The 27241-nt window shown below is 40.2% G+C and overlaps 1 protein-coding gene across 2 annotated transcripts in view; it reads right to left on the bottom strand.

Annotated features, from left to right (window-relative positions):
- The window catches only part of minar1 (membrane integral NOTCH2 associated receptor 1), a 137012-nt gene that overhangs the window by 97153 nt on the left and 12618 nt on the right, over positions 1-27241 (bottom strand). For both annotated transcript variants that reach the window (XM_028576130.1, XM_028576138.1), the window contains exon 3: positions 3526-5001. In XM_028576130.1, the coding sequence (XP_028431931.1) occupies positions 3526-5001 (1476 nt within the window). The remainder of the gene's footprint in view (positions 1-3525; positions 5002-27241) is intronic.

Raw genomic sequence — 27241 nt, 5'->3', positions numbered from 1 at the left:
GGCAGTAGATGTGACAGAAAGGCATAAAAGTTGTGTTAATCCTTACCTCTGTTTATGTACTGCTTTCCGGTCAAGTCCTCAACAATCGAGTGCCAATCTCATACAATCCAATAATCCAAAATGTATTTTTTCCACAAAAAAACGATTTGCCGAGGTCCTGTCCATAGTAATGAGCATGTATCAACAGGCTGTAACCTGACACTGCAGTGAAGCGGAGCTGACCTACAGTTCAAAAGTTCAGGAGCTCATTTGCATAGGTAACCTAGCAACGGGCGGAGCCTGCCTGTGGCAGAAGCAGGGAGGAGCTCACAGAGCTGACAGACGGAGCTTGGAGTTAGATCAGGACTAATATGAGAAAATGCTTCGAGTTTGTGCCTTTCCAAATTGCGGCAACCAAATGAAGAGATATTTGAGCTTGAGCTTTCACCGTCTACAACCTCCGCAGCCGGGAGATTTTACCGTTATGGCTGGTTGCACTTCAGCTCCCTTGATAACATTAGATACATGAGAGAGATTACCGTGTTTGTAGCGAACATTGACTTCACCAAAAAGAGCGTCAAGTCCCGGTATCTGAAGGAAAATGCCATTCCTAAAGCAAAAAAACCAGCTGCAGACAAATTGGAGGTAACGTCATTATGCTTTATACTTTCCAAGGCTATTGTAATTCTCACTTTTTTTTCTGTGAAGAAATGTTTCACGGTGTTGGTGAATTCTTGAAAAAAAAAAAAAAACACTAAATGTTGTAACTCCCGTTACTGAGACCAGTGTATGATATTACCGACATGTAATTAGTAATGAGCTATATTACTGCGTTACAGCAAAAATGTATATATTACTGTAATTGCCTTACACCCAACACTGATTATGATAGATGCATCCTCAATGTTACGGTTTTGGCCATTGAGTCTGACTACAATGCTCTTTCTCCTTCTTACTTATTTAGGGGACACCATCCAGTGACATAGAGACAGAATAGCTGCAGTGCCACAGTCAACTCCCAAGAAGGCGTCCAGCTGGTCATCCAGCCAGTTTCAAAATAGTTATTTCAAGTCCACAGAAGAAAAAAGCCCTTACCCGTCATGGACAGAGAAGAAGGCGACTGCTTTGTAACATAGCCCCAGTTCCTCTGCTGGATAAGAGTGAACTGGTTGCTGAAGCTCAGGTCACATTATAAGAGCATGTTCTAGGCCTAGGAAAAGAGTACTGAACTATTTTTTTCTTTGTACACTTCAGACTATGCTGCAGCATGATTATGTATAAAACCACACTGTACTGTACATACATACTTTACATTAATTGTGTCTAGATTGTGATATTGTTATTTCCTTTTTTGAAGTAAAGACACAAAAGCACAAATACACAAAAAGCACAAATGTAATGTGTATTGTTATATTATAAAACCACTGTAACAGACAGGTGCAGTATAGAACTGTACAATGTACTTATTCTTACAATTTATTTATTCTTACAATTTACTTATTCAACTTTACTTGTACAATATACATATTCTTACATTTTCCTAATATAACTGTGCAATTGGTTTGTTTATTCCTAGTAATGGCCATACCAAGTATTACTAGTAATGATAGTTTTTGACTCAGAAAATGTCCTCTGCCTCTTTGAATCCTGTGTAACTTCCAGTTGGGGAGGGGTACTCTTGTCTGATTGCTGCTATAACACAGGTAGGCAATGTTTTTCTGGTGCTACGAGAGGGAGAGCTTTGGTTATTTCACTAAAGAAGTGAGGCATTTATTTATAATAAATAATAATACATTTCATTTATAGAGGGCTTTTCATCATACTCAAAGACACTTTACAGTAAAAACCAGCACATATATCACATTAAAAACAGATAAGCAATAAAACCAACACATACAACAAGCAATTAAAAACAATAAAAACAGTAACTATCAGGTGAGAAATGTAAGATTATTGTATGTGGAAAGCTAATCTGAAGAGGTGTGTTTTGATTAGTGTTTTGAATGTGTATTTACAACTAAAAACAAATGTACCTAAGCTAGACAGAGTCACGAAAGCCTGTTGTACTCACTCATTAGACAGCTGGCCATCAGGTCTGTCCGGTTAGATCATCCTTATAGATCAGATGGGGAAACCTCTCTGTATGGGCGAAACAATGTCCGTTGACCCGTCCAGACCAGGCTGTATCCTTACAGCACAGGCTTTCTTCCTCGGTGGTCATTGCGATACAGTATCCACACGAGCACCACCATGTACCCGCATCAAGTGCAACCAGCCATAACAGTAAAATAAATAAGGAATAACTGCACATGGCTAAGCACTAGTAATGGCATTTCGAACACGTTTAGAGGCTAAAAACGCGTTTAAAACTTGCCCTGTTTAAGCCTTGTTTAAGACTGTTGGGTGCAAAATCTAGCAGGAGGATAACTCGGTGTAGGCGGCACCGTTTGTTTTCGTTTTTCTCACTACTGACAGTACTCCTGATTTACAAACAACGGAGCTACGGGTTGAAATCGACCGGAATTCTCCTTTAACAGATATTGAAAATAAAACTTCATACAGCAACAATGTGGCCAGAACAGCGCACCACACACTAACAGATTCTATTCACAACCAACCAGTCTGTCACTGTAGCTATTCACCAATATTTTATGAACAGAATTCAGTTACTGAACTATTTGACTATATGAAGAAAGAGAGTTAATATATATATATACTGCGTGCGGTTTGGATACTCCACAGAGCTCAGTGTCCATTAGTGTTGGGCCACATAATACTATTTACTGTGTGATTATACACATTTTGAAGCAGTCAGGGATTTAATACAATGACACAAATCAATGTGCAGGACCGTTTAATGGCAATTAATGGCAACAAAAACAGACAGTCCTGTAGGTCAGTTTCTCAACAATATTTTTCATATATGTCACAATATACATCGATACCATGATATATCATATTTAGTGATAAAAGATTGTAACTATATGCCTCACTCCTACTGTCCATCAACATATATATAATTTCTCCCCCACTTCACAAAATAAAATGCAAACAGTAAGGCTTTTGCTTCATTTGCTAAAGACCTTTTGAGAATAATTTATGGTTAGAGTTAAAAGATCAACATTCACAGCATCAAAGCTGCTAAAGCAGTTACGACTAACTTCATACTCACCAACAAACTCAGCACTTACTCTTTTTTTCCCTCTCTCTCTCCCTAACACGTGGGCTGCAGCGGCTGCTGGGTGCGCAAGATGCATGGTGTGTTTGTGTGGTTGTGCCACTGTTTATGTCACTATGTATGCGAACCATCATGCGGCACGTGTGCAGAAAACAACAATGCTCTCCTTTCCCATTGAGTTTTTTTTCACTTTGATTCTTTGTCTTTGTGTTTCTATACAGTATAAGTAATTGTCTATATTTTACACTTCTATTCTGTAATGTACAGCATCTGTTCTTTTTAATTATTCCATTTACTAAATCCATGCTTTAGTTTCAACATATGTGAAATACTGTCTGATTTAAAAGTGAATTTAAAAGTGTATTTACCTCTTTAGCCTTCCGGTGTCTGCCATTGCCGTCTCGGTCCTTGTTCTCATCTCCAGGGCAGCAAGAGTAGGAGACTGTCCTCCAGTCCCGCGGGGAGTTGGTGATGCTGGCGACCTTTGAATCAATGACACTGTTCTCCTCGTTGAGTGAGCGGGACGACCTCCTGGTGAAAATGGTCTTCTTTAGAGCTTTTACCCTGAGGCTATCGCTGGTACTCCCATCGGAGCAGCACCACTCCCCTGAAGTGCCATTGTCCATTTTGACATTGTGACCGGTGGTGTGGCACTGGAAAACACGTGGTGAGAGGGTAGTGTCGGGATGTGGATGAAGGTGGGGCTGTGGCTTGTCGGTGGTGGCAGTGGATCCAGATCCAGATGCTGTCTTCCCGTGTCTCCCATTGACCTCAGGCTCCTGGATCTTCTCGTCCAGCTTATTGAGTTTGGAAAGCACCTGGGAGATCTCACTGCGAACCCCTGACAGAGATTCTAGCTTCTTTTCGATCTCACCAATCCTCATAACCAGCTTGCACACACTCGATTTGAGCTCATCGTCTGTGTTTTCTAGCGAATGGAAGAGGCGATCCAGCTTCGACTTGGCTAGTTTGACCGTGTTGAGTTCAGGGGAGCTGTCGCCTTCAGATTTTAGTGTTACCTGAGAGACAGACCCATTACTGTTGTAGCATGACGATTGGACAAGGCCCAGAGAGTCACAAACACTCATATCATCCAGAAAACGAAAAATGTCACTTATGTCATCACTAATGACCTCAGAGTCCTCATCACAGTGTTTGAAGGTGTGACTTTCTCTTTCACTGTACTTAGCTGGGTATTCCTTTACCTTTTTCCACTCAGGCTGCTCTGTTTGAGTCCCAACACTAGAGGAGCTGTCCATTTCCTGAAAGGATAGACTGTTCATATTTTTGTCCTTAAATATTTTGGCTGTGTCTCTTTTCTCCAAACCCACAGAACCACTTACTATCAGTGCTACATCCTTGTTTTTTATTCCATTAGTTGTCTTTGCAAGGCCACATGGAGAAGCTACTACCTTTTCCTTTGAGCTTTGAAAATGCTGCTCGTTGTCAGTGCTTATGATGTTGACATTGCGGTGGTGGTTTTCTTTAAGTGGTTTGCTGTTCAGAAATGACCTCTCAACGTCTGAAGGCCCATCTTCTGTGTTGAGACTAAGGCTCTTTACCGGCCACGCTGGCTGCTTCCTTGCTTTGTTACTGGACTTCCTGCTGCTAACGCACTCAGAGACTGTGGTCGGTCCAAAGTATGTGGATGCCTGTAAGTCGTCCAGGCTCTCGTGCTTCACCCTTCGTCTGTCTTGAAGAGGGGAGTTAAATGTTGGCTCAAAGTAGGGGTTACTGTAGGGTAATTCAAAGCTGCGGTTAAAGAATGTAGCAGGCTTGTGCAGTTCCCTCCGGTGGTAGTCGTCAGCAGCCTTCCTGCCCTGTTTTTCCTCAGTGGTCATCACCTACAAAGTAACCCAGACAAGAACTGTTCATCTTCAAAACACACAAACACAGCAAATAGACAGAGACAGTGCACTAATAGTAACTAAGGAATCATAAAAAAAAGGAATTACAAAATATATCCGCAAGCTGCGATTCGCGGGTTTGAACCCTTTCTCGGCCAACAGAAGGTTGTAGTTCTAGCAGTTACAAGTTACAAGCGCTTTTACATATTACAGGCACCATTCACACACATTCATACACTGTGGCCTAGGCTGCCATATAAGGTGCCACCAGAGGCCTGTACTACAAAGCAAGATTTGGCGTTAACAAACTAACTTCAGGTTCAACCCAGGGTTTTCTGTATCATCAAGGTGGATCACTTGTTACCGGGTTCAATCGCCATGGTAACTTATGCTGAACGCCTAACCTGGTCGGGAGCAGGTTAAGTTGGAGATTAGAGATGAACCAGTGTTAAAGCACCGCCTACTGACCAATCAATACTTGAGTGATAACGGCGTCACAAGACCAGGTGGAGCTCGGTGCGCGGAGAGAGAGAGGGGTGCGCTCATAAAAGTTAAAACATTTAGAGACAGACAACCCCGTTAACATTCACTGATGGGTATCTTTATTAAAGATATAGATTTTAAGCGGAGGGAATTACATATAGGCTATTTGTCGGCTTCTTCAGCCATGTGTTGCCAATACACACATGGGTTATAATTATGTTTTGATATTATTTTTTTATTTTCTCTCACAGCTTACCACTGCTGGGGTTGCAACTGAAATAAAAGGCTAAAGTAACGACAGTTCATGGAAAGCAAAAGTGTAACTAGAAAATGCATTTCCTGCAGAAAATGCGTGGGAATGCTGAATAGCTGAATTGCTAAAGCTAAACTGGTTGAATAGCTTAAATCCGTAAGAAGTTGAAGTAGTGAAAATAGTTGAAAAAGCGGAAATTGTTTTAATAAGTATGAATTTCATTAAAAAGTTAAAGGTTTATGCTAAACTGAACAGTTTGCTTTAAAGGTTGAATAATGACAAAATATGTAGAACACTGTGAGGTCTGAGTAGATTTTCTAACTGATAATGACTCACATATGCAGAAATATGAAACAAATTAATACTGTAATACTGTTAAAGATGAAAGTTGAAAAGGCTGAAAGAAGAAATATTTTCATTATACACTGCATAGAACGAAAAAGCATCAATCTAGCTGAGATGAGATGTGAAATATATTGCGTGAAAAGAATGGGGCCAAAATAAGTGGAAATAGAGGAAAGTGAGAAGGAGAGACGGGAGAAGAGAGGATAAAAGGACAGAAGAAGAGAGAAGATGACAAATACTGTGAGAAACCGATAAAAATGCAGAGAGCTGTATAGACTTTTTCACGGCAGAGATGTTAACATGTCATAGCAGGAAAAGCACATGTATTCAAAACCATTACTGATGGCTGCATTCCACTTAAGAGAGACCCTGGTATTAAACCATTACTGATGGCTGCATTCCACTTAGGAGAGGTCCTGGTATTAAACCATTACTGATGGCTGCATTCCACTTAGGAGAGGTCCTGGTATTAAACCATTAATGATGGATGCATTCCACTTAGGAGAGGTCCTGGTATTGTGCATGCTGACTCACTGAAATATCTTACTGGAACACTTGATGGAACTGAGCCATCTTTAAGGTTATCATTGTCAGCTGTGCTTTTCCTACTATGACAAGTCAACATGTCTGCTGTGATAAAGGTCCATTCAAGTGGACTGTCTGTGAAAGGGTTTGTTTATAAACTTGCTTTGATGTCTGTGATGAGATCTCTTTGAAGTGTCATCAGTGTGTGTGTGTGTGTGTGTGTGTGTGTTTCCGTGTGTGTGTGTCTGTGTCTGTGTTTGAGTGTGAGTCTGTGTGTGTGTTTGTGTGTGTGTGTGTGTGTGTGTGTGTGCTATGTGTGTGTCTGTGTGTCTGTGTGTCTGTGTGTATGTGTGTGTGTTTGTGTGTGTCTGTGTCTGTGTGTGTGTGTGGGTCTGTGTGTCTGTCTGTGTGTGTGTCTGTGTTTGAGTGTGAGTCTGTGTGTGTTTGTGTGTGTGTGTTTGTGTGTGTGTGTGTGTGTGTGTGTGTGGGTCTGTGTCTTTGTGTGTGTGTGTCTGTGTCTGTGTGTGTGTGTGTGTGTGTGACTTTGTCTGTCTTTGAGTGTGGGTCTGTGTGTGTGTGTGTGTGTGTGTGTGTGTGTGTGTGTGTGTGTGTTGTGTTTGCAAAATAAAACATGAATAGCTAAAGCTGAACTGGATGAATAGATTAAATCCATAAGAATAAGTTGAAGAAGTCAATTGCCATCCTGGCCAAGGACACATTGGTTAATGTACCACAGTGGGATTTGAACCCAGTCCATCCACACCACAGCCACGCACCATGACCACTGTGCTATAGTCAGGACAGGTAAACAACGTTCCTTGAGTACTTATAAAGCCTCCCTTTGTTGTCTGTGTGTGTATATGTGTTTGCGTGTGTGCTTGCGTGTGTGCATGTGTGTGTTTGCAAAATAAAACATGAATAGCTGAATTGCTAAAGCTAAACTGGATGAATAGCTTAAAACCGTAAAAATAAGTTGAAGTAGTGAGAGTATAAGTTGAAGTAGTGAGAGTAGTTGAAAAAGTCAAATAACACCTTTGCCAGGAACATGATTAATGTGCCACAGTGGGATTTGAACCTGGGCCCCCCACACCCTAGCCATGTGCCATAACCACTGCGCTATCTTCAGAACAGACAAACAATGTTCCTTCAGCACTTATAAAGCCTCTGATCATTAATCCCCACACCTGATTAGTGAGAGACAGTGTGGGAGAACTCTTCAAACAAGACTTAATAAATCCACAACAGTACATGCTATTGAAACAGCAACTTGACCGTTAGAGACACACGGCCATTGTGAACATATCGGTATAAAATTTATATGGATAAACATAAAAATGTGGGCATATCAGTGATTTAAAAAGTGGTTCGTTCTGCTCTTCGCTGGAAAAGATGGACCTCTTTTATCATTGGAGCGGATGGAGGCAAATTTGTTATTATCATCATTTGGAAGCTCGCTGAGCCAAAAGTATGAGACGTATCACATAACTGAGCATATTTTTCGAAACTAGACAAAAATACCTACGTTTTGATGTATAAATTGTGTATGACAAGTAGATATTGTGGGCGTGAGAGCAGTTTTTGGAGAAGAGACAAAGATTATTTTTTTGAAGCTTCACCCTCTGAGCGATGACATCACCACTCTAAGCAGCGCAATACACACTCTGTTTAATCGATAAAATTTCCTGAAATAATCACTAAACTTAAACAGCTTTTTCACAAAAACTGTAAAAGATATCAACCTGAAAGGTAGACCCCGGATAGCTGAACATTTTGTGAACACTTTAAAGTTTGAATCACGTCTGTAGGTGGAAGAATGTAGGAGGAGATACATGTTGAAGCAGAAGAGGATTTGAAGGCTTTGAAGCCTGCTCTCATTCACTTCAATGTAAAAAAAAAGTGTTAAAACGCTTAAAATTTTAAAAAGTATAAATAGTAGAAAAAAAGTTGAAGAAGTCCCATCATTAGCTGAAAGAGCTGAACATTTGAAACGTTGAATGGTTTAAATAGGTGAAAGTATGCAGAAGTTACGCAGAGCCAAAAAACGTACGGAACTAGAAAATGCATTTCCTGCGGAAAATGCGTGGGAATGCTGAATAGCGGAATTGCTAAAGCTAAACTGGTTGAATAGCTCAAATCCGTAAGAAGAAGTTGAAGTAATGAGAATAGTTGAAAAAGTGGAAATCGTTAAAAAGTTCAAAGTTGACGCTAAACTTAATTGTTGGCTATAAAAGTTGAAAAATGACAAAATATGTAGAACATTGTGAGGTCTTTAGCTGAAGCTGAAGAATAGTTGAAAAAGTGGAAATTGGTTCAATAAATATGAATTTCATTGAAAAGTTGAAGAAAACCACTAATAAAATATAATATAATATATAATAATAAAATAATTTCTTGAAATACATTTGTAGAAAAGCGGTAAGTTAAACTGTAATACTGTCAAAAGTGGAAGTTTCAATAAATTGACTAAAAAGACTTATTATCAGCCATATCCATTGCATAGAACAAACAAGAGAGAAAGAGAGGGATAGAGAGGAAATGAGAGAGAGAGAGGGAAAGAAAGATAGAGAGATAGATAGAGAGAGGGGGGAGGGAGGGAGAGAGGCAGGGAGAATGAGGGATGGAGAGAGAAGGAGAGAGAGGAAGAGAGAGGGGGAGAGAGAGAGAGAGAGAGAGAGAGAGGGAAAGAGAGAGAGGGATAGAGAGAGAGAAAGAGAGAGAGAGGATAGAGAGGGAGAGAGAGAGGCAAAGGGAAAGAGAGTCAGAGAGAGAGAGGGAAAGAGAGTGATAGAGAGAGGAAGGAAGATAGGGGGAGGTAGAGACAGGGAGGGAGAAGGAGGGATGGAGAGAGAAGGAGAGGAAGAGAGAGAGGAGGAGAGAGAGGGGAGAGAGAGAGAGAGAGAGAGGAGGGAGAGGGAGAGAGAGAAAGAGAGAGAGAGAGGATAGAGAGGGAGAGAGAGGCAAAGGGAAAGAGAGTCAGAGAGAGAGAGGGAAAGAGAGAGTGATAGAGAGAGAGAAAGGAAGAGAGGGGGAGGTAGAGACAGGGAGGGAGAAGGAGGGATGGAGAGAGTGAAAGAAAAAGAGAGAGAGAGAGAGGGATAGAGAGAGAGAAAGAGAGAGAGACGGATAAAGAGGGAGAGAGAGGCAGGTGGAAAAAGAGAGATAGAGAGGGGGAGCGAGAGAAGACAGACAAACAGACCAGAACAAGAGAATAGAAGAGAGAAGACAGACTAAAGTTCATATTCCTGCCTGTAGTATCTGGGTGTGTATCTGTTGTCATGGTAACGACTGGCCAGTGAATGTTTGTAGTAGTTGAAGTAGTGAGAGTAGTAGAAAAAGTGGAAATCGTTTTAAGAAGTATGAATTTCATTAAAAAGCTAAAAGTTGACACTAAACTGAACTGTTGGCTTCAAAAATTGAAAAATGACAAAATATGTAGAACATTGTGAGGTCTGAGAGGGAGAGACAAAGAGAGAGAAAGAGAAGGAAAGAGAGAGGGAGAGAGAGAGAGATGGGGAGAGAGAGAGAGAGGGAAAGAAAGAGATGGAGAGAGAAAGGAAGAGAGTGGGGAAGAGAGGGAAGGAGAAGGAGGGATGAAGAGAGAAGGAGAGAGAGAAAAAGAGAGAGAGACAGGGAGAGAGAAAGAGAGAGATAGAGAGAGAGAGGCAGAGGCAGAGGTAAAGAAAAAGAGACAGAGAGAGAGAGAGGGAAAGAGAGAGATGGAGGGAGGGAGAGAGACAGAGAGGGAGGGAAGGAGATAGAGAGGGAGTGAGGGAGACAGAAAAGAAAAAGAAGGAGTGAGGGAGGGATACAGACAGAGGGAGGAAAGAAGACAGAGGGAGGAAGGGAGACAGAGGGAGGAAGACAGAAGTAGGGTAGGAGACAACGAGAGATGGAGAATGAGGGAGGAGGAGGGAGACAAAAACAAAAAAACAGAGGAGGGACGGAGAGAGAAAAGGAGGGAGGGAGGGAGACACAGACAGATTAGGAGACAGACAGAAGTGGAAGGCAACAGATCTAGACTACTGTTCATATTACTGCCTGTAGTATCTGGGTGTGTCTGTGAAAGTGTTGTCATGGTAACGAATGGCCATGTTTACAAACATGCTTTGATGTCTGTAATCAAGTTAACGAGCCTGTCACCTGCTGAATCTGTCAGCTGTGCTGTGCTTCAGCTATTCAGAGTCCCTGAGAGTGAGCTCTCAAACAGAGGCTCAGGCTGCCCAAACTATAAAAGATATCACTCAAATAATGTTATCCTGAGCACCACAAGGCCTTTGTGAACGTATCGGTATAAAATTTATGTTGATAAACTTAAAAATGTGGGCATATCAGCGATCTAATAAAGTGGTTCGCTGTGCGTTTCGCTGGGAATTGTGGAGAATTTTTAATATGGGAGGCAATGAAGGAGGATTTCAAAGTTTTGTCGTTTGGAAGCTTGCTGAGCCAAAAGTATAAGATGTATCAAATAACTGAGCAGATTTCCTGAAACTAGACAAAAATTCCTACGTTTTGATGTATAAATTGTGTATGACAAGTAGATATTGTGGGCGTGAGAGCAGTTTACAGACAAGGAACTAAGATAATTTTTTCGAAGCTTCACCCTCTAGCTGTGACATCACCCACTCTAAGCAGCGCAATACGCACTCTGTTTAATCGATAAAATTTCCTGAAATAATCACTAAACTTAAACAGCTTTTTCTCAAAAACTGTAAAAGATATCACACTGAAAGGTAGACCCCGGATAGCTGAATATTTTGTGAATATTTTAAAGTTTGAATCACGTCTGTAGGTGGAAGAATGTAGGAGGAGATACATTTTGAAGCAGAAGAAGATTTTAAGGAGTTGAAGCCTGCTCTCATTCACTTCAATGTTAAAAAAAAGTGGTAAAACGCTTAAAATTTTAAAAAGTATAAATAGTAGAAAAAAAGTTGAAGTCCCATCATTAGCTGAAAGAGGTGAACATTAGAAAAGTTGAATGGTTTAAATCGGTGAAAGTATGCAGAAGTTACAGAGAGCCAAAAAACGTACGGAAGAGGGAACTAGAAAATGCATTTCCTGCAGAAAATGCGTGGGAATGCTGAATAGCTGAATTGCTAAAGCTAAACTGGATGAATAGCTCAAATCCGTAAGAAGAAGTTGAAGTAGTGAGAATAGTTGAAAAAGTGGAAATCGTTAAAAAGTTCAAAGTTGACGCTAAACTGAATTGTTGGCTATAAAAGTTGAAAAATGACAAAATATGTAGAACATTGTGAGGTCTTTAGCTGAAGCTGAAGAATAGTTGAAAAAGTGGAAATTGGTTCAATAAATATGAATTTCATTGAAAAGTTGAAGAACACCACTAATATGATATAATATATAATAATAAAATCATTTCTTGAAATACATTTGTAGAAAAGCGGTAAGCTAAACTGTAATACTGTCAAAAGTGGAAGTTTCAATAAATTGACTAAAAAGACTTATTATCAGCCATATCCATTGCATAGAACAAACAAGAGAGAAAGAGAGGGATAGAGAGGAAAGGAGAGAGAAGGGAAAGAAAGATAGAGAGATAGAGAGAGGGGGTGAGGGAGGGAGGGAGGGAGAAGGAGGGATGGAGAGAGAAGGAGAAGGGGAGCGGGAGAAGACAGACAGACAGACCAGAACAACAGAATAGAAGAGAGAAGGCAGACTAAAGTTCATATTCCTGCCTGTAGTATCTGGGTGTGTATCTGTTGTCATGGTAACGACTGGCCAGTGAATGTTTGTAGTAGTTGAAGTAGTGAGAGTAGTAGAAAAAGTGGAAATCGTTTTAAGAAGTATGAATTTCATTAAAAAGCTAAAAGTTGACGCTAAACTGAACTGTTGGCTTCAAAAGTTGAAAAATGACAAAATATGTAGAACATTGTGAGGTCTGAGAGGGAGAGACAAAGAGAGAGAAAGAGGAGGAAAGAGAGAGAGAGAGATGGAGAGAGAGAGAAAGAGAGAGAGAGAGAGAGAGGGAAAGAAAGAGATGGAGAGAAAGAGATGGAGAGATAAAGGAAGAGTGGGGAAGAGAGGGAAGGAGAAGGAGGGATGAAGAGAGAAGGAGAGAGAGAGAAAAAGAGAGAGAGACAGGGAGAGAGAAAGAGAGAGAGGCAGAGGTAAAGAAAAAGAGACAGAGAGAGAGAGAGAGGGAGAGAGAGAGATGGAAAGAGAGAGAGAGAGGGAAAGAAAGAGATGGAGAGAGAAAAGAAGAGATGGGGAAGAGAGGAAGGGAGAAAGAGGGATGAAGAGAGGAGAGAGAGAGAAAAAGAGACAGAGAGACAGGGAGAGAGAAAGAGAAAGAGATAGAGAGAGGGGGGGGGAAGGAGGGAGGGAGAGAGGGAGGGAGAAGGAGGGATGGAGAGAGAAGGAAATAGAGAGAGAGAGAGGGACAGGGAGAGAGAGAGGGGGAGAGAGGGGGATGAGAGAGAGAGAGGGAGAGAAAAGAGAGAGAAAGAGGAGAGAGGGAAAGAGAGAGAGGGATAGAGAGAGAAAGAGAGAGAGAGGATAGAGAGGGAGAGAGAGAAGCAAAGGGAAAGAAAGAGTCAGAGAGAGAGAGGGAAAGAGTGATAGAGAGAGAGAAAGGAAGAGAGGGGGAGGTAGAGACAGGGAGGGAGAAGGAGGGATGGAGAGAGTGAAAGAAAAAGAGAGAGAGAGAGGGATAGAGAGAGAAAGAGAGAGAGACTGATAGAGAGGGAGAGAGAGGCAGGTGGAAAAAGAGAGATAGAGAGGGGGAGCGAGAGAAGACAGACAGACAGACCAGAACAAGAGAATAGAAGAGAGAAGGCAGACTAAAGTTCATATTCCTGCCTGTAGTATCTGGGTGTGTATCTGTTGTCATGGTAACGACTGGCCAGTGAATGTTTGTAGTAGTTGAAGTAGTGAGAGTAGTAGAAAAAGTGGAAATCGTTTTAAGAAGTATGAATTTCATTAAAAAGCTAAAAGTTGACGCTAAACTGAACTGTTGGCGTCAAAAGTTGAAAAATGACAAAATATGTAGAACATTGTGAGGTCTGAGAGGGAGAGACAAAGAGAGAGAAAGAGAAGGAAAGAGAGAGAGGGAGAGAGAGAGAGATGGAGAGAGAGAGGGAAAGAAAGAGATGGAGAGAGAAAGGAAGAGGCAGAGGCAGAGGTAAAGAAAAAGAGACAGAGAGAGAGAGGGAAAGAGAGAGATGGAGGGAGGGAGAGACACAGAGAAGGAGGGAAGGAGATAGAGAGGGAGTGAGGGAGACAGAAAAGAAAAAGAAGGAGTGAGGGAGGGAGGGATACAGACAGAGGGAGGAAAGAAGACAGAGGGAGGAAGACAGAAGTAGGGTAGGAGACAGCGAGAGACGGAGAATGAGGGAGGAGGAGGGAGGCAAAAACAAAAAAACAGAGGAGGGACGGAGAGAGAAAAGGAGGGAGGGAGACACAGACAGATTAGGAGACAGAAAGAAGTGGAAGGCAACAGATCTAGACTACTGTTCATATTACTGCCTGTAGTATCTGGGTGTGTCTGTGAAAGTGTTGTCATGGTAACGAATGGCCATGTTTACAAACATGCTTTGATGTCTGTAATCAAGTTAACGAGCCTGTCACCTGCTGAATCTGTCAGCTGTGCTGTGCTTCAGCTATTCAGAGTCCCTAAGAATGAGCTCTCAAACAGAGGCTCAGACTGCCAAAACTATAACAGATATCACTCAAATGATGTTATCCTGAGCACCACAAGGCCTTTGTGAACGTATCGGTATAAAATTTATGTTGATAAACTTAAAAATGTGGGCATATCAGTGATCTAAAAAAGTGGTTCGCTGTGCGTTTCACTGGGAATTGAAGAGCATTTTTAATATGGGAGCCAATAGAGAAGGATTTCAAACTCTTGTCATTTGGAAGCTTGCTGAGCCAAAAGTATGAGACGTATCACATAACTGAGCATATTTTCTGAAACTAGACAAAAATACCTACGTTTTGATGTATGAATTGTGTATGACAAGTAGATATTGTGGGTGTGAGAGCAGGTTTTAGAGAAGAGACAAAGATTATTTTTTTGAAGCTTCACCCTCTGAGCGATGACATCACCACTCTAAGCAGCGCAATACACACTCTGTTTAATCGATAAACTTTCCTGAAATAATCACTAAACTTAAACAGCTTTTTCCCAAAAACTGTAAAATAAGGGTGTGACGAGATCTCGTTTTACAAGATCTCGCGAGATCTCGCGTGACGAGATTTCTCGTCGAGGTGAAAAGAGTGCAAGAGTCACAGACAAGACGAACACAATATGTAAACATTGTAAGAAAAAATGCCAAAGACTACTAACTACTGCACCCGCGAGTCGCGGGTGCAGTAGTTAGTAGAGAGCTGTGGTGGTGCTGTAAGTGTTTTTTGCATAGTGCTCGTGTTAGCCGCGGTATACGGCATTTTTTCTTACAATGTTTACATATTGTGTTTGTCTTGTCGGTCACTCTTTCGCTGTTTATTATTTCCGCAGGAAAACCAAAATGTTGCCACACAAATGATTTAAAAGTGGCAGGGGGATCTTCAATAGTAATTCCACGCTCCATCACGCTGACATCACATCGCCTCACGAGACAACTTTTCACCTCGACGAGAAATTTCGTCTCGTTCTCGTGAACCCAATCTCATGATGTGTCTCGTCTCGTGGAGTAAGCGTCTCGTCACACCCCTAGCTTGTAACCTTGGTTCTCTGAGTAAAGACTATTTGTCCCAGTCATATTTCTTAACTGAAGTTTTCTTTAAATTAGTGTTAAGATCGCGTCTCGTTCTCGTGACCCCAATCTCGTGTCTCGTCTTGTCTCGTGAGCGAGTGTCTCGTCACACCCCTACTGTAAAATATATCAACCTGAAAGGTAGACCCCGGATAGCTGAATATTTTGTGAATATTTTAAAGTTTGAATCACGTCTGTAGGTGGAAGAATGTAGGAGGAGATACATTTTGAAGCAGAAGAAGATTTTAAGGAGTTGAAGCCTGCTCTCATTCACGTCAATGTTAAAAAAAAAGCGATAAAACGCTTAAAATTTAAAAAAGTATAAATAGTAGAAAAAAAGTTGAAGAAGTCCCATCATTAGCTGAAAGAGGTGAACATTTGAAAAGTTGAATGGTTTAAATCGGTGAAAGTATGCAGAAGTTACAGAGAGCCAAAAAACGTACGGAAGAGGGATTAAGAAGAAAAAATAAAGAAAATGGCTGACACGAATAACAATAGTTGGAATGCTGTAGAACAGCATTCCCACTAATAAAGAACAGAATAACAATAGGTGGAATGCTGTAGAACAGCATTCCCCCAATAAAGAACAGGATAACAATAGTTGGAATGCTGTTGAACAGCATTCCCACTAATTATGGTCAGATCTTGTGCCTGACTGATGGGGAAGTGACCAGTGTAGTCTACTGTAGGCTATTATAGTGGGTGTACTGTACTGTATATTGGCCAGAATCTGCCTTTGGGGGAGGAGGGGGCATATCATAGTTTGGGGGCCTGGGTGTCCTCCCCCAGGGAAGTTTTAAGCATCAACGACTTCATTTCCTGCATTCCGATATACTTTTATGCACCAATTTACAGTAAAAAAAAAAAAAACAACCTTTATTCAGCCTATAGATGTTAAGAACAAAGCACGGATGACAATTCAAAATGTATCAAAAATATAATAGAAAGTATGTTGTAACGTGTCATTGGGCATTTATAATAGGGTATATTGAAATCCTGGAGCTTACTATCACGTAGATTACACCACTGGAAGTGATATTGATAGGCGTTGTGATTTATGCAAAACAGCGTCTGCTTTTTTGTCAGCTTTCCTTCCTGCATTTTGCCTGTAAAACCGTGTCTGTGTTCTTCATATTTATGTAGAATTATAGTTTGCTCTTCTTATGTAAAATATGCATCTCTGGTAGATGTTTGCGATTGGTTGTGGTGCGCAAACACTGCATCTTTTATGTGAACGCGCGCGCCGCTGGATTGGGAAACCCTGGGTTGACTGAACTAGTTGTTAACCACCGTCGTGACACAACTTATGCGGGACCGCGGTTGTTAGGGTTAGTGAAGCCGGATAACTGAAAAAAAGCCAGGGCTTGTTGATCTTGATTCGTAGTACAGGCCTCTGCTTATCACATAAACATACACATCTGAGCCACAGCCGCTCCTAGGAAGCAGCCCAATTGCCAAAAGTCAAAGCAGCAAGCAGCATTGAACAGATGCCCAATCACCAAGTCAGAAGGCTTGAACGGATTTCTAGCTTCACAAAGCTGAGCAAAACCAATTCAGATGGTTTAATGCTGTATAGAAAAAATGGTGAAACCAAGCACACACCTGTTTCATCAATACAACTGATGCAGCAGTCCCGCAATTTTGCCCTCCTTTATTGAATGTTAATGAACTTGGTTAGTATGTTCAGGTCGTGGTGTCAGATGTCTCCATCAATTTCAGCCAGCGCTGCCTGTAAGGAGACGTTGGGGGCTTAAAACACCGATAAACAGGCGTGGCCTTTTAAAATTTTGGCCTAAGTTATAGCGCCACCATTGGGCCAAATTACATTTTATGGGAAGTATTAGCACATCACCATCAATTGTGCTAACAATGTTCATGTCTCTAGCTCCTTCAAGCCCCCAGTAACTTGAGAAAAGGCATAACTTCATATATTTTTTAGGGCTGCAGCTATCGATTATATTAGTAATCGAGTATTCTACCGATTATTCCATCGATAAATCGAGTAATCGGATAAGAAATACTTTTGTTTTATTGAAGAGCAATAATTAACAATAGTTTGGTTAAATTTTCGGAAAAAGCAACATTTGTATTGCCTACATTGCTTACAATATCATATCTAAAAAAACTAAACATATTAAGTGCATTCAAGTGCCATATTACATTGTTTTTTTAAAATAATTTTTTTTTCAGTGATATCAACCTCAAACTAAGGCATAATGTAGTAGCCTAAATGCAGTTAACTGATAAAAGATTTTAATTTACGTGTTAAATGGTAATTTCATTGTTCATTTATTTTGAGGAAATTGGGGGTAATATTTTTTAGTTAATATTTACAGTAATGCAAGGAATTGTTTAATTATCTAAAATGTTAAGGATAATTTAGAGTGCATTTATATTACATTGGTGATATTTTGGAAATATTGCATTCTTACTTTTAACCGTATACACCTTAATTGCATAGAATACTCTCGCAAGAGTCGTGAGGTAAAAAAAAAAAAGGTTATCGGAGGGTTCAGTCAGGCAAGGATAGAGTGGAGCCTCACAGTTTGACATCTTTCTATTTTCCCTTTTTGCCGTTAATAATAATTTTTATTTTTTGTACTATTGCTGTACTGAAGTTTATGTTGCTAACGGAGTAAACGGATATCATTTTTCTACCAGTGGTTCTGTGGATTTATTGATGTGGATTCGGACAAAGGGAGTGGACAAAGCATCAAACTAGGGCTTTACTCAGTGGAAACCTACACATACAATAAACATACATGCATTACATTAAGATGTGCAACTTAACTTTTGATTGATTTCTGTTGAGATGCTAAAGCACTGACGTCGTGCTATTATTGTGGTAAGCTAGTTAGATTATGCAGTAGACACACTGTACAGAGTTTTTGTTTTAATTACGTTTGAACTGATTCCAAACTTTGGACACTTTCTGTTGTTTTCTCCAGCCTGTCTCTTCTCTCTCTATTTACGCTCTAGCATGTGTCGCCAGCAGCAGACTGAGCAGCGTCTGGTGTGCAGCAGTAATAATTATCCGTGCGGAAACACCGTCTGTCAGCATACAACGTTGGTAACATTGATTTAACGAAGCTTCGAGGCAAGTCATTTTGCATTAAGGATCTTTTGTAATCGAATTATTTGAGGAATCTTTTCAGCCCTAATATTTTTAATTGTTATAAATAGGCCACGCCCAAATGCACCAATCAAGTCAATCGGACTTATGGTGTGAGGGATGTTTCCTTTCCAAAATCGCTTTTTTGGTCGTTAATTATAGTGCCACTATGTGGCCGATTGGGCTCATATTTCTTGGGAACCGTAGGCATGGTTGCACGAATGCCTTGGCCAACTTTCATGTTTCTAGCTCTTTCCATCTCACAGGAAATTGAGTCGCAGCGCAAGACGGCAAATAATAATAAACCTGAGCAAAAGCAATAGGATTCTACCCCTTCGGGGTTTGAACCCCAATAACAAATCTGAGTAAAAACAATAAGGCTCTACCCCTTTGGAGTTTGAACCCTTAATATAAAACTGTGGAGGCCTACTTAACTGAGTGAAAGCATTATAAACATCTCAAGGACCACAAGTTGTAATGGGTGTGTTTTTATGTTTGCACCACAGAGCAGCACTTTTAATTTTGTTCTATGTACCTACAATGACAATAAATTAAATTCTGATTATGTGGTTATGACAACAATTAGACTTCCATTATCGACCGTGGGATGTTAGTGTAAGTATGCAAGATAATGCAATTTGGTATTACAACAAAATTATGGGTTACCAAATGTATTTTGAGATTTAACTTATCCTTTGAAAATTAAAATGAATTGTTCAAAGGCCAATATGGTCCGTGTACGTTTTGATAGTTTGTTTTTTCGTTTGAACCACAAAACAAAATAACGAGAAACCAGCTGTTTTTCGTTTGTTGTTTCAAACCAAAAACAAAGAAAGGGTAAAAAAAGAGCCGTTCTCCATTTTTGGTTTCGGAATCCAAAAACGAAAAATGACTAAACGAAATTCAAATAACGGTCCGATTTTGGTTTTTTGAAATTCCTTTTTTTTTATTTCTCTGTTTGAATATCTACATTAAAAGAAAGACAGGCTGGCCACGTGACCCGGAAGTAATAGTAAATAAAGCCTACAAAAATAAAATCCAAGCTTTTAGAACAGTCATAATATGCAGCACTAATGTTATACCAGAGTAACGTTAGAAGAAAAAATATCAATCAATAAAAAGGCTTATATAAACCTGGACTGAAAGAAATATGTTAGCAACAGTAGTTTATTACAGTGATTTAATATTGTGCCTATCCACATACACATCACCAGTCACGTTTAATGAGCGCATGCATTGGTTCAATACAGTTGGTAATAGTTAACCTAGAACTTATTGTGTGTGCAGAGTTGTTACTGTTAGCACTATATTATATAATAATTAAATTAATATTTAATGTGTTTTCCACCGTAATGGACCAAACTGTTCCCCCTTTCTACCAGCAGTGTATGAAGGTAAATATGGTGCAAAAGGTGAAAGCTTGTAGAATACAATGTGAGAACTTGCAGAACAAAAAATCTGAACTATGTTAAAATTTGCACTTGTAAAAAATATTCACACACGTGATCTGAATTTGAAGTCGCAGAAATAATATTCACAAATGTGTAGATATGTGCATGAACACAATGACAGCTGCAAACTTGTAATGCAACATTTACTTGTGTACTTTATTTATTTTTACTCAGGTTCATTTTCCATCACAACCACAACTCAGTGATTAAAACCTCTCGAATCTATCACTGCAACTTCACATATGTGCTCATCTGCGCCTCGACTTTTGCAACACTTCTTGCGATACATTTGGTGCAAAACTAATTTGTAACTGGACTGTGGCTGTGGAGCTCTGAGCCAACGGAACGGGGAAAGCAGGGTTTCTATCGCCAGATGAGGGACAACTCTGTCCGGCTTTGCAAGCTAGCGTTAGCCAACTAACCAACCAGCCTGCTTCTAAATAAATACCTTTTAATTATCTTAACACTTTTTAACAGTCAAACTGAAACACGTGCGGTGAGCTCCAGGTCCTGCAGCCGCAGACGGACCGTCATCAGTGGGGATCGGCCAGCGTAGCAACGTTACTATTGCCAGAAAGCTTTGCTGCCGACCTCGACCTGCAGTCGGAGCTCCAGTGGGACACGGAGAGCCCCGCACCCGGTAGTTTTTTATTTAAACGTAATTTACAAAGCGATCATATCGCACTGAAAGCTAAATATTTTGTCACTAGCAACCTAAACCTGTCCTCTGTCAAATACAGTTGCATTTTCAGCTTTGAACAAAACTGTTCAGGAATTATTACAGCAGAAGTGGGGCGTGCGTAATGTTTCATTCGTCCCTGGTCGGGACGATTGAAACAGCATGGGGGGACGAATGAAACGTCCAGTTTAAGCCATATAAACTACCCACAACTTCAATATTTCACTACATATTATGAATGGTACTCCCAAAAGGTGTTATTTTAGATAGATTGTTGCTGGGCTATACATCTTCGTGAATATCTTTTAACAACTCATTGCAGTCACCTATGAAGCGCGTTTTTTTAAATATCATGCACTGTGGATGATTCTGCCATTTTTATAGATAGAACAGTACATTTTCCCATTTATATCATGTTTCTATTGTGGAAAATGTCATTTCGCTAGGTTTTTACGTGGGTTAGGTCACTGCACATCCAAATAAGTGGCCTTAACAGCCCATCAGTCTAGGATAACGGTACTAACGGGAAACCCCCCTCCCCCCAATGCTGTTTCTACTCGTCCCGACCAGGAAGGACGAATGAAACATTACGCACGCCCAACTTCTGCTGTAATAATTCCTGAACACTTTTGTTCAAAGCTGAAAATGCAATTGTATTTGACAGGGGACAGGTGTAGGTTGATAGTGACAAAATATTAGCTTTCAGTGCGATACGATCACTTTGTAAATTACGTTTAATTAAAAAGTATTTCAACTGTCCCGGCTCTCCCCTATATAATATAGTGCTAAGAGTAACAACTCTGCACACACAATAAGTTCTAGGTTAACTATTACCAACTGTATTGGACTATATGGAATACTGCATATTTTCATGGTCTAAAATAACAAAGTACACTGTACTCCGTTGAGTTTTCCATTTTATATTACTTTAAACTTCTACTTCAATACTTAGTGGGAAATATTGTACTTTATAAAATACCCATGGCAAGTCTGTGTCATCATTTTGTACTAGCACACCTTCTTCCTCCCCCTTCGGTAATAAATTAGCTGTGTGGAAGTATTTTGTATTTTGGAGAAAAGACGGGCCAACAGACAAAACAGTGTTTCCCCTACATGCATTCAACAGCGGTGCAGCGCTGCGGCTAAATTATTAGCACCACTGCTATATAAAATCTCCCTTTATGCAATAAACTCGCTATCTCTACCAGTGTTTCCCTTATTCATTCTGCAGCAGCGCACAGTTTAAGTAAAGATAACATTGTCAGTAGCTTACCGGTTACAAACCGGTGAACAACACGCCAACGTGTCAACTAATTTTTCGTATATTTAACAGAGATAGACCAGAGAATATTCTGTTGAAACAGATCAGTTATTCTGTTTTGTGATGTAATGTTTTATGTGTAGTGACCACTGTGCGGCACTCAGTTTAAAAAATTGTCTTTTAAATGCTACATTGTTTCAGCTATTGCTCAGTAAAGTGGTTGTCTAACAATCGGAAGGTTGGTGTGTGGGTCGATCCCTGGCCCTGCAGTTCCATGTGTCCCAAGTGTCCTTGGGCAAGACACTGAATCCCTGAATTCCTCCCGATGCTGCGTCATCGGTGTGTGAATGTTTATCTGATGACTAGAAAAGCGCTATATAAGAAATGCAGTCCAGTCCATACAGTAACTTAGGATGCAGTTTGGTCTTGAGTGATCTGATTATTTTTGGCATGCAGTTAACACACCACTTATAATTTTGTTTTAATGAAAATTCAACTCTTGGCATTAGCTGCTGGCATTCTTCACCACTGTTTTGGAAGAAGACAATAACAATTTTAACAGACTACCCAGCTTTAAGTGTCTTATTTTATTTTGAAATACTGTACGGTGGATCTAATTTATGCTAGAGATGCACCGATTGACCGGCTGGTGACCGGAATTGGCCGATTTTCATGCGATTGGCCATGACCTGTGACCAGCCGGTCAGTCTCACATATGTCGATTTTATGCCGGTCAAACGCTGTAAATAAATAACTTTGTAAAGGCTACCATACACAATGCATAGGAATTATATATAGACTAGCAAATAACAATAAACCCACTATTAATTACATTATCTTAATGCAGTGTAACTACTCTAGCATGTACTGTAAATAATGCACATAAAATACAAATGTGAGCAAGGGCGTTCAACAATCGCCATTATATCGAATCAACAGCCACAGTCAATCTAGCTAACAATGAACTGACAACATAAGTTATACGACTTTAAAGTTCTTAAGGATGCACGCACACACGCGATCTCCACTGGCTAGACAGCAAGTCTCTTTTTTTCTTTCTCTCACTTCTCCGCCAAGTGCCCACTCCCGGTGTGAAGCGCGTGTCCGCGCTATTCTCCAACATGCACTCTAACGATCACTGCTTATAGACGGCCTTTGTACAAATGCATTACCTGTTTTCAAACAGAAGTTTAGTTTGCTAAATATAACAGTGTGATAATAAAGAGGTAATATATAGGTAATAAGATGTAATTAACAAAGAAATAACTGGGTAATTAATCACAGTAATAAGATGTAATACTGGGGTAATAAGAAGGTAACAGATGCAATTACCCATGTAATAACTAGGTAAGGGTTCGATGATAACCATATGTATATTTGGGTAATGGTATAGTTATATTAATATTGTAATAACATGATAATTATGGGGTAATATATGTTGATGTTTTCACAGTATTATAGGCTACTATCAGCGTAATACCTTCCAAATTAGATAAAACTTGGTAATTACCATATTATAATGCTGTAATCCATCCACCCTTTATGTTCCAAATATTTCCCTTTTGTTTCAAGGTAATACTTTACAGATGATATGTTTAATCTTGTGACTTCTTACCTGGAAACACGTCTCGTAGATTCTGTGTAATAACCATGAATCAGTGCTGTAAAATGCAAAACTACCGGTTTCTACAGTATTTCATTTCAAGGTAATATTAGAATAACAGAGGTGTAGAGATTACCTGGAAATGCTTCTAGTAGTTTCTGTGTAACAACAATAAATCAGTGCTGTAAAATGCAAAACTACCTGTTGCTATTTTATTTAGGGCTGTCAGCATTAACGCGTTAATCGCAATGCGATTAAGGGCCAAGCATAACGCGTTAATTATTTTTAATCACATGCCGCCATTTATTAATTTATTTTCATTTCACTCGCAGGGTTTCCCACAGCACTTATGCTGAAGACAGCCTGCCACTTAACTACGTCGTCATCAAAAAAGAATATATATATATTTATTAAGGCTGAGCAATTTTATCGATTCTGCGATATAAATCGATATTTTTTTCCCTAAGAAAGTATAGATTTATATAGATACATAAGTCCCATTCAAATCCCCCGTGTTTACCCCCGTTCGCATTGCAGGAAGAGCGATTTGGTCAGCCGCTAGTGTCGCTGTAGAGCAGCCAATGTCAACTGGCGGTCCGCCGCCAAAGCTTTTAGTCTGGACCGCAAAATAATCTTGAATTCACAAAATGTAAAGAGGAAAAAATGTGTTCTGTTATTTATCATTTCAAGCATTTAGAGCAAAAACCCAGCCCCGTATTTACATCTCTATTCACATGCCGGGATTCTGTACAGCGACGCCCGAGCTCCAAACACACAGCTGAGCCGAGATGTGTGTGCGTTAAAGGTTAAAACACGCAGCACCTGACTGGGAACGATACAGAGTTACTAACAGCCACTGGGGCAGATGAACTCACGCTAGTCTCCTTTCTGTAAATAGGCTACAATTAAACCTTCGTGAGTAGAAAGTCAATACTTATCAATGCACTCACCTGTGTAGACCGGCATAAACATGTAGAAAGCGATATTTCAATCTGCTCAGTCCACCGCGCTGTTTTACGCAAACACAGCTCTACTCTGCAAATAGCGAAGTTTTACAAACAAGCTAAAACAAAAGCTGTCAGTTTTTAGTCTAACTGTTTATCTTAGGTTGCCGGGAATCTGGAAATTTTGACAAATTCTTGTAAACCTCACTGTTGGCTGAACAAACCAAACTCACCGCTAGAGCGGACAATCTGGAGCTACTTAATATGCACGTGAATGACGCGATCATTATGTTCGAGTGATGATGATGATGCTGGTTGTATTATTTTGCAACAACATTGTTTCACTGCAAATGAGGCATACATGACAAGTGCATAGCCTGCTTATCAGTCCATTCATCATTAAAGCTGGGCTTTTCCACGTCAACTTTTTGTTTCAGCCTCTTTGACAGTGACATGTTTACCTGACAACAGCCTTTCTTTCTGCAAGCATTTTCCACCAATCAAGATGCTGCATACTACAACAATGTTTCCATAATCACAGACTTTAACCATCACTCCTCAGTGAACTGCCTCCTAGTCTGAGATCTTTTTCTAGTTAAAGAGCCAGTTATCATTATGGAGTTTCCATGTTTTTTTTATTTTTGTTTGCTTACACTAATACATACAAAATATATATATAGCATTAATTCAGTAAGAAAGTGAAAATTACGAACAAGAATAGGCGTATTAGGTATAAATTCATTTTCTTTATTTGAAAGTCCTTAGTGCTTAGAAATATTCTGAAAAAAATGTAGTTGATGATCCCTGCTGTAGACTCTCTGTCCAGTCAGAGACATATATTGTGTAATTGATGTTTTCAGTTCAATTAATTAAATCCAAGTAAATGGAACACTCACAAGATGTCACCAAAATCACTCTGTCTCCTTTAAATTTTTCAGAAAATGATGTAAGTGTATTGAATTATATCGAATATTGTGATATATATCGTATCGTGAGCTGAATATCGTGTATCTTATCGTATCGTGAGATTAGTGTATCGCTAAAGCACTAATATTTTATATATATAAATATATAAAAGCAATATCAGCCGTGTTCTTGGCGTCCTGTTTTTTCCTTTTCATTCCAAACAACACAGTTGACAACCTGCAGGTGGAGGCGGTGGAGATAGGCTCGGACATACATGCCACTGTGGACTTGTCAGTCTCTCAAGCGGTTTCAGGAAAGTGGCTGCATGTGTCCGACAATGCACAGAACATCAACACGGGGTACAAGCCTACAGCTGTCCGTGGACAAGGAGTGAGGAAAGTTTGTCAGATGAAATCTCTAGGAGGAGTTTGTTAAAGTGCGACATGTGGAAATGGCCAAAATCGCACTAATTTCGAACTTTCAATTCAAAATGGCGGACTTCCTGTTGGGTTTAGGGTATTGCTCCAATGAGCTTTTTTGTACGTCTTGACATGCTACATATGTCTACCAAGTTTTGTGAGTCTCCGTTAAACGAAGCCCTTAATTTTTGTGAGTTTTAGAATATGTTAAGCCCCTCAAAAAGCCAATTAATTTGCCGTAATAATAATTCCTTCAGTTCCAATATGGCCTTCGCCACTGTTGGCTATCGGGCCCTAATAATTCCTACAGTTCCAATAGGGCCTTCGCCACTGTCGGCTATCGGGCCCTAATAATTCCTTCATTTTCAATAGGGCCTTCGCCACTGTCGGAACTAGAACTGCAAGCAGTTATGACGGGGTCCAAGCCACCGATGTCAGTCGCCCCGGACTCCTCGGCGAGCCAGCGAAAGTGGAACCCAAAGCCTGGCGGTGGGGAGGCAAACGTGAGTAATTATTGAGAGGTGTGAGCCGCGAGGTCTGTGGTACATTGCCATTGCAAACGTAGTGGTTAACAGTTCCTCTCCATGCATATACAGACTACCTTTAACAATTCTCTACAATAAACAAACTTCTTAACCCCCCTGACCACAGGGGACAGCAGAGAGAAATGAGAGAGTGACTGAGACGGTGGAGGGGGGGTCTGGTGGTTGAAGGAGCAGGGGAGGTGGTCATGTTTTTGTAAATTGTGTCATAGGCTCTGATTTGTTTTCCTCCGTGGGTGCTCACATGCGCACGCCCTTTAACAAAAACGAAAGTAGTCAAAAATTGTTTGCATTTCAGAACCTTAAATTGACAGCGGCCGACACGAACACAGACGCCTATTAACTCGATAATAAAGCCGTAAAGTAGGCTTTCAACTTAGGACAGCACCACTTCTCACAAATACAGATAGGATTGGAGATGAAAAGTTTAACTGACGCGTAACTGCGATCAGCTTCGTGGGAAATTAAAAATCAATGCCACCGACATAATCAATCACACTAGCTATGTTTCCATCCACATATTTTTATCCGAATTAAGTAATATCGAATGAAAAATGCCTTATGGAAACAGTAAAATACGATAGAATTTCATGAATATCGACTCAAAGGAAATACGTTCGGTCTCATCGGATTTTCTCTTAATAGATATACGGCTTATGCGATAAACGCTGATGTAAACATTATTTGCCGAATAAATTAATGAATTGCGATTAAGTTTTAGGTCATTTTATTGTTGCAACCCGCCACAAAACGAAGAAGAAGAAGTTTTAGTTCATTTCCGCCCAGTATTTACGCTCTGTTTACACACACGACAGGTGTCAACAAAGACAGATGTAAGTGGACGAACGAGGAGACGAGACTTTTTGAATTTAATTTACGAGCAAAATATAACGGCTAAAGTTTACGACAAGCCGTGGGACGTCCTCTGGAGTAAATGGAAGGCGCTCAAACAGCAATACATGTCTTAATAAAAGAGATTTGTCTCGCAGCAGTGCCGGAGGGAAAA

Source organism: Perca flavescens, chromosome 1 (genome assembly GCF_004354835.1).
Source record: "Perca flavescens isolate YP-PL-M2 chromosome 1, PFLA_1.0, whole genome shotgun sequence".
Lineage (NCBI taxonomy): Eukaryota > Metazoa > Chordata > Actinopteri > Perciformes > Percidae > Perca > Perca flavescens.
Note: the sequence above shows the minus strand (reverse complement) of the source record. Positions and strands in the feature narration are given on the sequence as shown.